Here is a 13,616-nt window from a genome sequence, read left to right on the forward strand (position 1 = left end):
CGAGCTTGGGAAATGGGAGGAGCACCATGGAATTGCCCCGAAATATTTATGCCACCAACGGCGGAAAGCGTATGAAAGTGTCGTGTTCGTTTAACGAGCGACGAAAGAGACGCGGAAAGCGAAGCGGAGAATAAAAGCAGAGAGGAGTGGTCTGCTCGTATAACTAGAAACACGATCGGTGGGACAAAAAAGGTGCAGGAGATTCGACGTAAAATTAACGAGCAAGTTTTTAAGATCTGAATGATCCTTAGAAGATCCTTTAATATGGAAGAAAATCTGAAGAGATAAAGAATTTGAAAAAATGAAAAATGACAAATAGTGCCAAAATATTGAAAATATTTCAAAGTAGATTTCGAAAAATCAGAAAATAAAGATGAAGATTAATTGTGAAAATGTAGAAAAATTTTAGAATTTAGATTTAAATTATATCCGAACTAATTACAAATTTGACTGGAGATTTATCGAGAAATAGAAATAATCTTAAGTAATATCGGAGAAATTTTCTCTTGAGACGAGAGAAAAAATTCGAAAAATTCAAGGAAATTTTTAACACAGTGTTCGCAGTAACGGAATTGCAGGTGAAACACGTGTGAGGTCGAGACGTAAAGAAGCAAGGCATAAAACAGCAGGCGCCACACCGTCTGCGGCTAACGCTCGATAAACTACATTATGTGTTAACGCGTTGTGCCTTCTACCTCTTCCTCCACCTTTTTCTCTTCTTTTTTCCTCTCTGTGATCTCCCCTCCTTTCTCGTTACCTTCGCCTGGAACTGTGTCAGCTACGAACGAAGGTCCTATCGCGAGGAGAAACTATGTCACAATCTCCATGGCGGCATCGACTTAGCGGGAATTAAAAAACTGGAATGTACGTGTTATGGAAAACACGAGCTGATAATTAAGTGGTTCCGGAGAGCAAAGCTTTAATTTCGCGATAAAAAAAAGGGTCGCGTTTTCAAGTTGATCCTTTCGCGTGTGTTCTCATTGTACAACTACCACAAAATCTCTTTTTACCGCTGAGTCGTTGAAGAAAGTGCTACGACCTCGTAAGAGGCTTCAGGTAATTGCAGTAATTGTGAGTTTTCGTGCTTGCACGCACTGTTTAATATTCTACGAAAATATACGAAGAAAAATCTGGTATAATAGTTTGACGATATAAGAATTCTTTTTCAAAGATTAACTCCTTGAATTAAATATGCTCTTATCCGCTTGCAAAAATTTTTAGTAGGTTAATTTATGTCGGAATATAATTACAAAAGGATATATAAGACGATGAAAATTGAAGGAAAAAGATTTCTATATCGACGTAATTAATTACGTGTTAGCGCTGTGAATTTCATGCTTTTTGCCTTCGCTACTTCTGTTACTTGCTCTTCAAACTGTGTCACCTGTTCTGAAAGCCCTATGGCGAGGAAAACTGTGTCACAGTTGCACCGGTGGTTCGTGTCGCACATCGATAGTCTCGAAGGAAAAGCTGACCTGATCCGTGTCGCGCACTGTCGAGGGAAACTCACTTGCTAATTATTTGTAGATTCTTTATTTTCGTGATTCAGATTTATTAATATTTTATCAGTTTAACATTGAAAGAGCTTAAGAAATTGACTAATGAAACATTCCTCCGAATTTTTTAAGTGCTTTTTTGCATAAAGCACTTGAAACTGGGTACCGCAACAGACTTTTTGATTTTAATCTTTACCAAAAACTTCTCTTTAGAATCTGTATGCAAAATAGAGTGAATAATAAACAGATTTAAATTCGTGATCTAAAAAGTGATTATGCATATACTATTTCGCGGTAAATATTTCTTAGCGTACCAGTTTAAAAGTCTTATATCGAAATAAATAAGTTGTCAGCATTATAAAAATAAAATTTTGTCTAGATATCCCGAAAATGACCGAAGCTCGCTTGGAATAATTAAAGAAAGTTCATCGCATTTGAATCTTCGACCCAGTTTCGCCTAATGCGCATTCAAGTAAAGTTTATACAGAAACGCGTTGCATTTGCGTGCAAAGTTAGTATATCGATTTCTTTATTCAAGAAAATATATTGAAAAACATAGGGAAGAGTATCAGGTCCCTAACTTTATTTATTAACTCTTTAAGACTATACCTTGAGACACGCTCGGACAAACTGATAAATATAATAGCACAAATTTCATGTCTTAAATGTCATCGGATACAAAGCAATTATTAATTCAATCGAAAATATGTATTTTTTATATGCGATACCATAAATTTAGAAAATTTTGAGGATAAAGCAATAATTTTATTACACTATTAAAGGATTAAATTTATATTTAATATATTTGGTAAATCTCTGATTGACTATAGATATTCTCAAATCTACAGAAAAGAAATGGAAATCGACTGAAAATGATCGATAAAAATCATGATTTGTACTAAATGCTTCGTGCAAATTAGTTTTCAATATGAACAAGAAGAAATAAGATTCAAGAAGAGAGGAAAGTTTTCTAGAAGAATATTAAAACAAGCGTTTGTATAATAGAAAAGATTGAATGTCTTGCTGCTGGATCCGTCGAATCCCGCCATCTCTGGACGATTATCCTGCAACAGAGATCTTCCTGATGGCACGAAGGTGGCATCAATGACGTCAAATGCGGCAGTACACGGTGTCGTTGCAGATCGAGGATGGGCATGCGCGAGGCATCGATCGATGCGCGATGCCGCTCGAGCTTTCGAGCCGCGCACCTCACACGAGGCGCAAAGCGAACGAAAGCAGAACACGCGCGCGACTAGCCTCGTCCTGCTGTAAAAAGAACACCGGTGACACGAACTCGCGAGAAACTCTGACGTGGATATCTTCGAGATCACGATGTGGAAGCTAGACTGATCTTAAACTTCGTCGAGACCCTTCGAATTTCATCGGTGGAATTCGCAACGGTTTATCTTCCTATTTCAAGGGACCAAATCAGTGGTATAATGAAAAAATCAAACGCGGAGAAGCTTCGTGAATAACGTCAGGTCGATACACTAACAGCTGGAGTATGATAAACATTATTCTGGAGAAGCATTCTTGAATAAATGTTCGAGCTACTCATGGTACGTTAATGGTACGTACAATATACGAAACTTATAAATCCATGTATTGATAAAACGTCAATGACTTCGACCGTGCACACCTCGTAGCTTCGATTCCCTTTAATCGTCGAACGGTTGGAAGAACAAGGAAGATCACATATTTAAAGAACAATGATGTAGAAAATTCACCAACGTAGTACATAGACACGATGGACAGGCTGACGTAGGATGTAAACTCTCGGAATAATTCATTGTTCCTTGACATCAGGATCTTCTTGGTGATCGAATCGAGCTCGATAAACTCGACACGATGCCCAAGCAAGTGCCAGTGGAGAATTTGGTGATCCCACCGCAAGACGGTCGGATATGCGGGACGATTTGCATCTGCCAGATGACGGCGGTGTTATCCTCCGTCGCTCTGGTTTATCTAACCGTGGCGATTTACATGCCGAGCACGCGAGCGTTTCAATCTGGTATCAGCGAGATACCAGTGATGTGCACGACAATACGCGCAGTCAACGCGGATAATTGTGAATGGGGCAGCTGTGGAGAGTGGTGCCTATCCAAAACATCTGGCCCTTGCGTCCAGATTCATGTAAATCTCCGCAGAAACGGCTCGGCGATCATATTAGCGAACTGTACCAATACCACGAACAAGACCTGTTACGGTATCGATCAGGAAAACGCGAAGAAATCGAAATGCATCGCGGACGAATGTCGCAATCTCACCGGTACGTTCAACTGTACGTCTGGCGTATGCATTAATATCACAGACGCGTTCGAGTGTATATTCCACGACACGGATCCACCGTTGAAATGTTCTGGTAGACGCGGTAAGATAACCTGCATAGACATAGACGGTCTGTTTAATTGTAACCGTGGAACCTGCGAACGTATTAGAACACCCTACAACTGCGACCGTAGGTGCGTCGATATCCCGACCAGGAACAAAAATATGATTTTATTGAGCGGCGACAAGGTTTATCTGAGTCAATGCGAGAGAGCTATAGACGTCGAGACGAATCGGGAAATCTGGCACGAGGATCGTGGTGACGTCATGATGGCGTCCTGTTATGGAATATTCAACTCCACCTTGGGCGTCGAAGCTGTTGATTGTATCAATGGATCCGTTTTAGAGAAAGATCTTCTTTCTGATCTGACGAATTTCACCTATCTATCATATCTCAATATATTCGCGACGAAACCACTGGATGAAACCAGAATGGTTGCTCCACCAGAACAAGATCTTATCATCGCTAACGAAAGTCGTCTGCTAATTAATCTCGAGGGTTGCGTCAATACTCTACGCGAGGAATGTAAAGAATTCCTTCACGTATATGGGAAGGATGGTTCTGATCATAACGCACGCGCTAGATTTCCATGTTATTACGCTGAGGGTAACACCGGAGTCGTTGTATCCCGATTTAACCTGGAAAGCACTTACAAGGAGTTTCTAATCGCGTTGGTGTTGCCCAGTGTACTGTTCGTCATCAGTTGTCTGACATTGATCTTTTGTCAGAGGACCGTGGTGGTCGGAGATGATGCCAAGATGAGATTTAAGGGCACAGTTGGTGCCGGCCTCACGTCGATAGAGAAGAGCGCTTCGGGTAACCTAGGGGATGCTGGCGGAGGAAACTCTGCTATGGCGCTCTGAGATCCGTCACGTAAGAATCGTTAAATAGAAACGAGACAAAGGTTATAAGGCATCTACATATAGCATTGAAGGGTTCTAAATGGGTTTACAGAACATTAAAAATATACTTTGAAATTTTTCAAGCGTCTACTGGAGAAAATAAAGAGTTTTGCAAAATATAGAAAGGAAATAATTAAATAATCCACCGTGATAATATGTGCAGGCTTTTAGAAGCTATTCCCTTTGAAAACTACTTGTCAAATTGATTATCGATTGCACGAAATTTGCTGCACAATATTTACATAGTCGTTGTAGAAGAATTACATTCGAATGCAATTCACTAAAAAGATTGAAATTCTATTTAATTCATTGGAAACGAGTTCTTTGGGATAATTAAGATTAACATGTATTAAGAACCAATTAAGTCGTAGCGTTTATAACAATTTATCCAACAATCTGATAAAGCAATAGTCACCAATGTTCAGAAAACTGTGTAGAGTTTTGAAGCGAGTAATTTCATATTAGAACAGGAATTTTATGCGACATACTCTTTTCTGTTCGCAGGCATTCCCCTCCTGGAGGAGAGTCCGGCTCGTCAGTCGATATTCTCCCTGCGCGGGCATTATTAAGGTGTAGGGAGGGGGGGAACGCGTGGTTGAAATTCTCATCTTGCAAAAAAACAAAAACTACAAAACAAAATATACAAATACTTCTGCAGAAAGCGCAAACTATCTTTGAAAAACAAGCAAAAATATACAAAGAGAACGAGAGAAAGAGAGAGAGAGAGAAAAAGCAAGCGGTCAAGAACAAGTACCAAAAAAAAGCAAACAAGATTTTTCCTACTTGCACTGCCTGCACACTCAAATCAAAGAAAGGAACACTTTTGAAAGTTCACGTGCTTTTTTCAAATATTCGCGTCACTGCACGCATGCATGAGCGCGGATGAATCGCTTTGAAAAGTTCATACGACCGGATGCGCGATATAGCTCTCGCCTGTCTCTCTTCTGCTGACAAAGAAGAAGAAAAATCCTGAATTTGGACTCGACCAATTCATTTTTCGGATAAGACGGGAAAACGTAACTAGAAAAAAGAAATAAATAGAAGGAAAAAACAGACAATTCGGCGTCTTTTACACGTGACACAACATTCGTCGGTAGCTTTTAAGTGTCCCCCTTCTGATTGATTCGCCGTGACAGTAGATAAGAACCATTTATTACATATAGCTACGTATCAAGGCTAAGCAATTCTTATTGTAATCACACTAACACCACAAAACCACATTCAGAACCGAAGGACGTACCTTGCTGGTAAATGATCGATCGATCCCTGCACAGTTGGCAACAAGCCCACAGAGAAACATTTGACAAACTCCTTGCTTAGTGCATCTTTTGAATGTATTCGATGCTTCTCGTATAATCAGTAGAACAATAATAAGTTGAACAATCAAAACTTATCGTCAATTTACAGTACAAGAAGACGAATGGAAAACGTGACAATTCGATAATTTATTTGATAATTTGGAAACTCCAACAATTTTATTTGGAAGCTACACGGAAACGGAGAAGAAAAATTCTTTCGCAAACCGTTGTGTGAAAATAAGATTTCTTGACTCGAAATCAAAAGAAAAATTTCAGAAAAATCCAAACAACGTTGATTGGATATTAATTTCGTATCTTTAGAGACGAAGAAAGTTTTCAATATCTAAACGAACAGGGTCCAAGTGACCCGTACAATAGAGTAATCATTGATTCCGACGAGTCGACAGTGATCATGGGCGCCCAGGAAGAGGACACTAAGTCCAGCACCTTGGGCGGGGTGTTACCGGTGGTGGAAGTAGCGTCCTTGATGGAGAAAGCGAAATTTTACACGTCCCTCTGCCTGGGCACCACAGCGATCCTAGCTGTTTTCGCCTTCCTTTTTCTAATACCTTTCGTTGTGGAACCGGCAATTTCAACGATTTTGGCCGACTTTTCTTCTCACGCTGTGGCCTGTGTCGTCACCGATCATGTTTACGCCGAGGGACTAAAAAATTGCTCTTGGGCGAGCTGTAGAGAAGGTAAATTTTGAGTTTTCTTAACACTGTAAGTTTGATATTCTATTTCAGTTAATTCTTGTCGGTTCTAACACATAAAACAGATATATGTAAATATAGATATAGCGACGAACATAGTAACGAGATAATATTTACGTTATTTACATACTCGTAATACTATATTATTATTAATCAGTAAAATATGAAAATTCTCTTTATTATGTACAGCTTTTAAAAACATTTATACTTATTAAGCATGAATCAATTGGAATGAAATGTTGAATGTTGCTTGCATCGCGAAAAGTTAAACGTATACTCCTTTTTTCTATTCTCTGTGAAAAATCACATCTTGTGAATAATTATTTTATTAATTTATAAATAATTTTAAGAAGCTTCCTCTAATAATAACGATCGATATGAATTCTAAATTTGAGAAATTCGTATACATTTAATACTATTTAGGTACTAAAAATTTGCATAGATATATTAATAAATTTTTCTCGATTGTAGGTTGTACTAGCGCCGCGCTTCGTTGTCATCAGATCAGGGTGAACTATACGAGATTAACGTTCGAGGAATTCGTAGCAAAACCTTTGGGTTCCATTTCCTGGGATGTCTCGGACACGAAATTCCTCGTAAACACGGAAGGCTGCGGTTACCCACCCAGGGTGAACTGTTCCGATTTTGCTAAGAAATACGGATATTCGAACATGGGAAAGATATTCCCCTGCTATTACAGCAGAACACACCCAGAAACTGTCGTTGCAAGGTATAATCACAGTATCATATTCGTGATAAATACGCTAGCGAAAGCACGAAACGGGTCATGCTTTTAGCGCATCGACATTAATGCGGCAAATACTACTCTATCATTATGATTTTCAATACATTTAAATTCTCGTATCTGTATGAAACTATATTCTACTGAAAGTTTGCTGTGTTAATACGCTCACGCAACTCAACTTCGTTTGTTAGAAATATCACAGTCCGTGTTTTTCTACATCAAAAGAATTGGAAATATTCTTCTCTGGTTATGAAATTACAAATGATTCTATAATTAGGCTATGTTACGAGACCTTGTTTCGTACTATATAATTCTTGTCGACATACTTTCTTTTAACCGGGTCATTGAAGTAAAAACTTCTATAACTATGGTATTACAAGTTAATAAAAGCAATTTCTGTTAGGTTCTTGTAAGCGTATTAAATAGAAGTGCTCAATAAATAGGCACCATGATGGTTTTGTACTCTTCTTATAGTGATATTAAAAATGATATAGTGATATCAAAATTATTAATCTCATACGATCGAGTTTAGTCCAGAGAAGATATTTGATGAGAGATTAGTGAACGCTGCACATATTGTTTTCTACATACTGAAGAATTAGTACGAACTAATAAGAATGATATAATTTTCTTTTAGTAAAAATGAAGCGATATGTGAAAGAATAGAAATAATGAAATTTTCTGTCTTCTCCGATTAATAGGGTAATAAAAATCAGTAGAGTGATACTATGAATATATTTCTAGGTACTCTTGGGATGAAAATCTGAGGCACCTAGTGTTAGCGTTGGTGGTGCCTACAGTTCTTTTTGGAGTATCCCTCGGTGTATTATGTTATTGGTACTGTCCACCGATGGGCAAGAGCTGCGGAGGACCAGGTCGTAACCTGATTGACAAGTACGCGAGGAAGGAAGAGTAAGTAACGTGTATGTATGCAGTGCCCAGTGAGGCTAGAAGAACCTATATATCTTATTTACATTCTAGAATTGCTTCAAGGAATTAACGTCTTTTTGCCATAAAATATTCTAAAATAATATTTTATTAAAGAATCTTAAAGCTCAAAAGCTATTACCTACGTTGTTAGATTTTAAACGAAAAATATTTATCGCTAAATTCTAAATAAAAGATTCTATTTTAAATCGACTTCTCGAAAAATTTACTTTATCCACTTGTATCACTCGTCTAGTAAACCTACGATACAGTAAAAATAACAGAAACAGAAAGAAATACAATATCAAATTCAATTCAACGTAAAATCATAAAGAATTAATATATCAGTTACTTTGTTCGAACTAAAAATACAATAACTCCTCGAAGCAATACTGCTGCATTATATTTTGACAAAGAGACCCTGCTATATTTTCTATTACAAGCTTTCTGTTGCATTCGTACAGTATCCTGGGAGAGGACGAGTTCGAGGAGGACGAGGAAGAATACTGACTACTACCAAGGGCTCACCCCCCAGCGCGGGAGTGACGCCGAAGAAATTACTGAAAATCCCCCAGCGTACTTTACGCTCTAAATCTAAGCGATCGTTCGAAAGCAATAGCAACGTTAAGGAAATTCCAACAACGGACATAGAATGCAATTCGTTCTCGTAACTCGTGTCAGCTCGTCTGACCCAGTTTCGACTTCTACTACTTACGATCGATCTTAACTTGTCGCAAAACATTGCACTTACGCTTAATCGATTGCTTTCATTAAAGAAAATTGGTAACCACGCTAACTTTGCTATTTAAACCTCGCCTATGGACCATTCTCAATTCTTATACGGTCTAATCAAATTATTTCTTCTTCTAACTTGCAATAAATCAAAATTAATGTTATACACCCTTATTGCGAGCAAAATGATTCCTTTCTAAAGACTTCCCCGTGATAAAGTGTAGTACAAACCGAAATTAATCTAAGATCGTTCTGTTCGACCATATTGTGGGATCGTACATCGAAAGTGCTATCGTATTTTCCCCCTGTGGGGAAAGTGTCTGCCCCTTACAAATTAATATCCGAGATGTTTGCGATATTTTTACACCGAGTTACCGTGGAACCAAACAGAAACGATCAATGACACAAACGATCGTGCAACTATTGTTCGACGTATAATCGCGATGTTTTTTCGATATCACACGTAATTACTTTGCGAGAGTTTTATATACAAACGCAATAAACTCCAATGGGGGAGAAAGAAAGTTGTTCATGAATTTTTAGAGGTAAAGTAAGTTTGGTTAATCGACGGGAGAACTCAGTCTCGATCATCTACCAGTATTCCGAACGAGATTCAGAGATACAATGTGACATGGTGCGCCTTCCTACAACGTGATAACTTTAAACGTAAGGAACAAAATATTCAAGTGGCACATTTTACCGCAGCATTCGTTCGTAATAGGATAAATGAAATGTGCTTGTGTACGTATTTGTAAGTCATGTTTCCCCAGATTCGGGTAAGATGACGTTTGAAACGATAAATAAGAAAATAATGTAAAAAGGAAAAGAGAGGAATGAAATATTTTTCGAAGCAGCATAATATCTGTATCGATTTGACATTTGATGTTGCTTTGAATATTTTAAAATCACAATTGAACGAAATTTGGAAAGTTTATTATGTGAAATATCATTTTACCCAGATCTGTCTGTATCTGACCCGATGATCGAAGAAAATAAGGAAGTGAAGATTTGTACGTCGCGGAAAAGGAACAGTCGATTCGTCAAACATTTCAATAAAAAAAGAAAAAATCAAAATCCTGCGCAGGCTCGTATCACGCGAGCATACGTTTCAGTACGATCATTTCAGTATTTCTACTTGGAATGTTTCAAACCGATAATTTTATTCGGCAATGGAAGTTAACTGAGATAAAGAGGAGGGAAAAGAATATTTTCGACTTGAAAATTATATCAAAATAAAAACGAGATCCGTAGTGCTTTCGCGTATGATCGTAAGATTAGAATGACGAATCTACAGGGCTATTTTTGCAATAAGAGCGAAGGAAAAACTCGTAGTTAAAATTCTAATTTTCGAAGTGAATGAAACGTAAGAAATACAGAAGAGGCAGTACGCGATCGTCTCCAGGATCTGTCTTCGCACCAAAGGATAAAACTCGTAGTTTAAGTTTAGCCCGTAAGTTAAGTCTGTGAATATAATCGATTACCGTAACGAGATCGATACAATGATTGTTACAAATTTTTTACGCGGACGCAAGTCGCGTCGTGTTCTAGTTAGGACAAACAAACGTATTTGCATAAAGCGCAGGTGCACACATGCACGTATCGCGCGTAGTAGTTTATAGCTGTAGATATCGGTTTTTCAGTTCAGTTATCCAAAAGGGACAAGCGATATGCGTTCCATAAGCTGCGAAACAACGTGACCTGCCGACCCAATAACTTAGTGAATTCATTAGCAATAATTCTCAATTTAGATCTAAAAGAATTTTGAAACGCTTAATTAATTTATTTGCCGTACAGTGAATTTTATAAAATGTGAACTTAATCTTAGAAACCAGAAGCCTAGCACACTTTAATGAAAAGAAATTGCATAAAAACTGTAAGCAAATTTACTATACAAAATGAGTACAAAATAATTTTTTTAATGAAAGATGTATAGTCAGCATTAAAAAATACTTTAAAATCGACATCACTACAAATCCAACATTTCTAAGATCTTATTCATATTTTATGAAACAACTTGTACAAAATAGGTCTGCAAATAATTCATCTTAGATATTTACCAAAATTTGATATTATTAGGCTAATGACCACTGTCGATATATTCAGTGGAATTATTTATATATTATTTGTACAGCACTTACTAATTATATATCAATTTCATATTAATTATATATAATTATATATAACGATATCTTACGTTAAATCGTTAGCTTTATATAGATGGAATAGTAACGAGTTACGCAGTTGTTTCGAAGCGTACGGAAACTACATCGCGAACCTATACATCTAGAATGGTTGTGAATCCTTACTTAGCCTTACTCTAGGCATCCAGCAAGTTGGCACGATTCGCCTCGAATGAGATGCGAATTCCAACGGAGCCTGCGTTTCGGCACTCATTCCCCACTCGAAGCTTGCTAATCGATTTCCGTTCTGCGCGTGCCAGCGATTGATCGATGGATCGCAAGCGCGCCTTCTAAAATTAAATGGACGAAATCTTCTCTCTTGCACTTTTTTGTGGTCACGTGAAACTTTTGCTCAAAGACGCTCAACTCACGGGACGATGAGGTCGATTAAAAATAGTATTAATCGGTGCAAAAAAGAATGAAAATTTGAAAAATATGGACATTTTTTGAATGGAATTTGAAACACTAATTAGTAGACTGCGGATGTTTATACATTTTTTAGAAATTGAAATATGCGACGATATGAAAATTGTGAACAGATACATGTTTAGATTCCGCTTCTTCATCAAAGCGATGTTTTTAGTTCTATTTCTTCGGTAATCAGTTTTTTAATTAGATTCTACGTTTCAATTCTGCCTCTTTAATAAAAATTTCTGTTTAAATTCTATCCCTCTTATAAAAGTATGGGTTTGCATAAACATCCGCATAGAAAACTAGCGCGATATGAGTTAAAATTTTGCAATGATCGAACATCGAAAATTCTGTAAGTTGAACTATTGAATGATTGTCATCTCTCTTAGATGGACACATGAGAAAAGATTATTTAACTTTGATCGAAGTAAATGTTTCCTAACCACGAGAAATTTCGATCATCGAATCATGATTACAAATACATTTATAATGCATTGTGCTTGATCAACATACACGCGAGTATCGAGTATCGTTTCGAAAAATTCAAGCACAAATTCGTGGACTTCTTCGTCCATGGGAAAAAGTGCTCATTCAACTTCGAGCACTTCCATATCTCTCATATCAGATCGGTTTAGTGCCAATTCGTTAGTCGATTAGAATCTCGCGAATGACCATCGAGTTAAACGTATTTAGAATCATCGGTCGCGGGAGAAGACGTCGATACAATTAGATAGATTATACGAAATTCTTAGGAGATCGAGATATTTACTAAAAAGTGATAATCGAAAACAAGATAGTGTCATTGGTAAAGAGCTAGAATAAATATTAACCAGTGGTTGAAATTAATCAATGAAATGAAAAGAGATAAAATGAAAATTCCATAGACGGTTACAGATTAGAAAGCAGCGATTAATTGTAAAGTATCTATTTCTATCGATACTTATGTATAATACGCTCTATCGCATGTTACTTGATTATTCTAACGTACCTGCACTTAATATAGTTAAGCTGTTACATCGATTTTCTTCCTATATTCTACTTCACTCTATCTCTTCGTTTCTTTCCCTCCCTTTCTCCATAAAAATTTCTTCTAGCCTGTAGAAATGTCTCGATCAATATTCCTTCGCCTCCTCTCTTTCCTATTCTTCTCTTAACCTATTAATATTCTTTCCAATTGATGATAGAAAAAATACAAAAACAGGGAGATTGCTCTACGAGCTTCCTGGTTCTATACTCGAGAATTTTAGACCTCATCGAAGAAAACATTATTGTTCACCGCTTCGTGCGTATCATTATAAAGTCCTGAATACATTGTACATAGTATATTATATATAACATACTCGTTTTCTGCGATACTAACGGACTATTGTAAATAAAAGATTGTACGATTTCGTTTGAAATATACAGAAACACGTTTTCCGTTAAATGTATTTTCTTTCACAACATCCAGTAGAATATTTTTTTCCAGGTATTTAAATTTTCTCTTTTTTACTAAATTCCCATTTTAATTTTCATGAATAAATGAATTTCTTTCATTCATAAAATATTTTAATAAATCACAATCACGGAAGATTAATGAATATTTTGCCATAAAATACATCCGCGTAGACGAAATGTCTTTTTCGATATGAAACGATATACTCTGTATTCGAGTTCCATTTATTTGCGATTTTATTTGCGACTATACTTTATGTAACGATAGCAATTCTCTGAAAAGCTTTTAAGCGCCAGTATGTATACCGCGCTTAATCCTTATTAAGCGCTCGAAAATATTGAATCACTGTAACAAAATGTTGAATTAAAGAAAAGTATAACAGAACTACTAAATAAAAGCAAACTTTAATAATACGAAAAGTAATTACGATGTGCATCAGAGTTTTTCA

At 36.9% G+C, this 13,616-nt stretch overlaps 2 protein-coding genes across 3 annotated transcripts; both read left to right on the top strand.

The window, feature by feature from the left end:
• The first annotated feature begins 3,063 nt into the window (after window positions 1-3,063).
• LOC132910990 (uncharacterized) lies at window positions 3,064-5,765 on the top strand. The gene is made up of 2 exons (XM_060967251.1): window positions 3,064-4,698; window positions 5,232-5,765. The coding sequence occupies exon 1, from the start codon at window positions 3,345-3,347 to the stop codon at window positions 4,686-4,688; it is 1,344 nt and encodes a 447-aa protein (XP_060823234.1). The 5' UTR covers window positions 3,064-3,344; the 3' UTR covers window positions 4,689-4,698; window positions 5,232-5,765.
• Window positions 5,766-5,896: 131 nt separating this feature from the next.
• Window positions 5,897-13,159, top strand: LOC132910997 (protein tipE). 2 transcript variants are annotated; one of them, XM_060967263.1, is made up of 4 exons: window positions 5,897-6,723; window positions 7,210-7,468; window positions 8,228-8,406; window positions 8,875-13,159. In XM_060967263.1, exons 1-3 carry the CDS (start codon window positions 6,438-6,440, stop codon window positions 8,397-8,399), a joined length of 717 nt encoding a protein of 238 aa, XP_060823246.1. In that variant the 5' UTR covers window positions 5,897-6,437; the 3' UTR covers window positions 8,400-8,406; window positions 8,875-13,159. The 2 variants fall into 2 exon arrangements, with proteins under 2 accessions (XP_060823246.1, XP_060823245.1); XM_060967262.1 differs by having other exon boundaries at window positions 8,228-8,395.
• Window positions 13,160-13,616: the final 457 nt, after the last annotated feature.

This window comes from Bombus pascuorum, chromosome 9 (assembly GCF_905332965.1).
Source record: "Bombus pascuorum chromosome 9, iyBomPasc1.1, whole genome shotgun sequence".
In the NCBI taxonomy this organism is placed as follows: Eukaryota; Metazoa; Arthropoda; class Insecta; order Hymenoptera; family Apidae; genus Bombus; species Bombus pascuorum.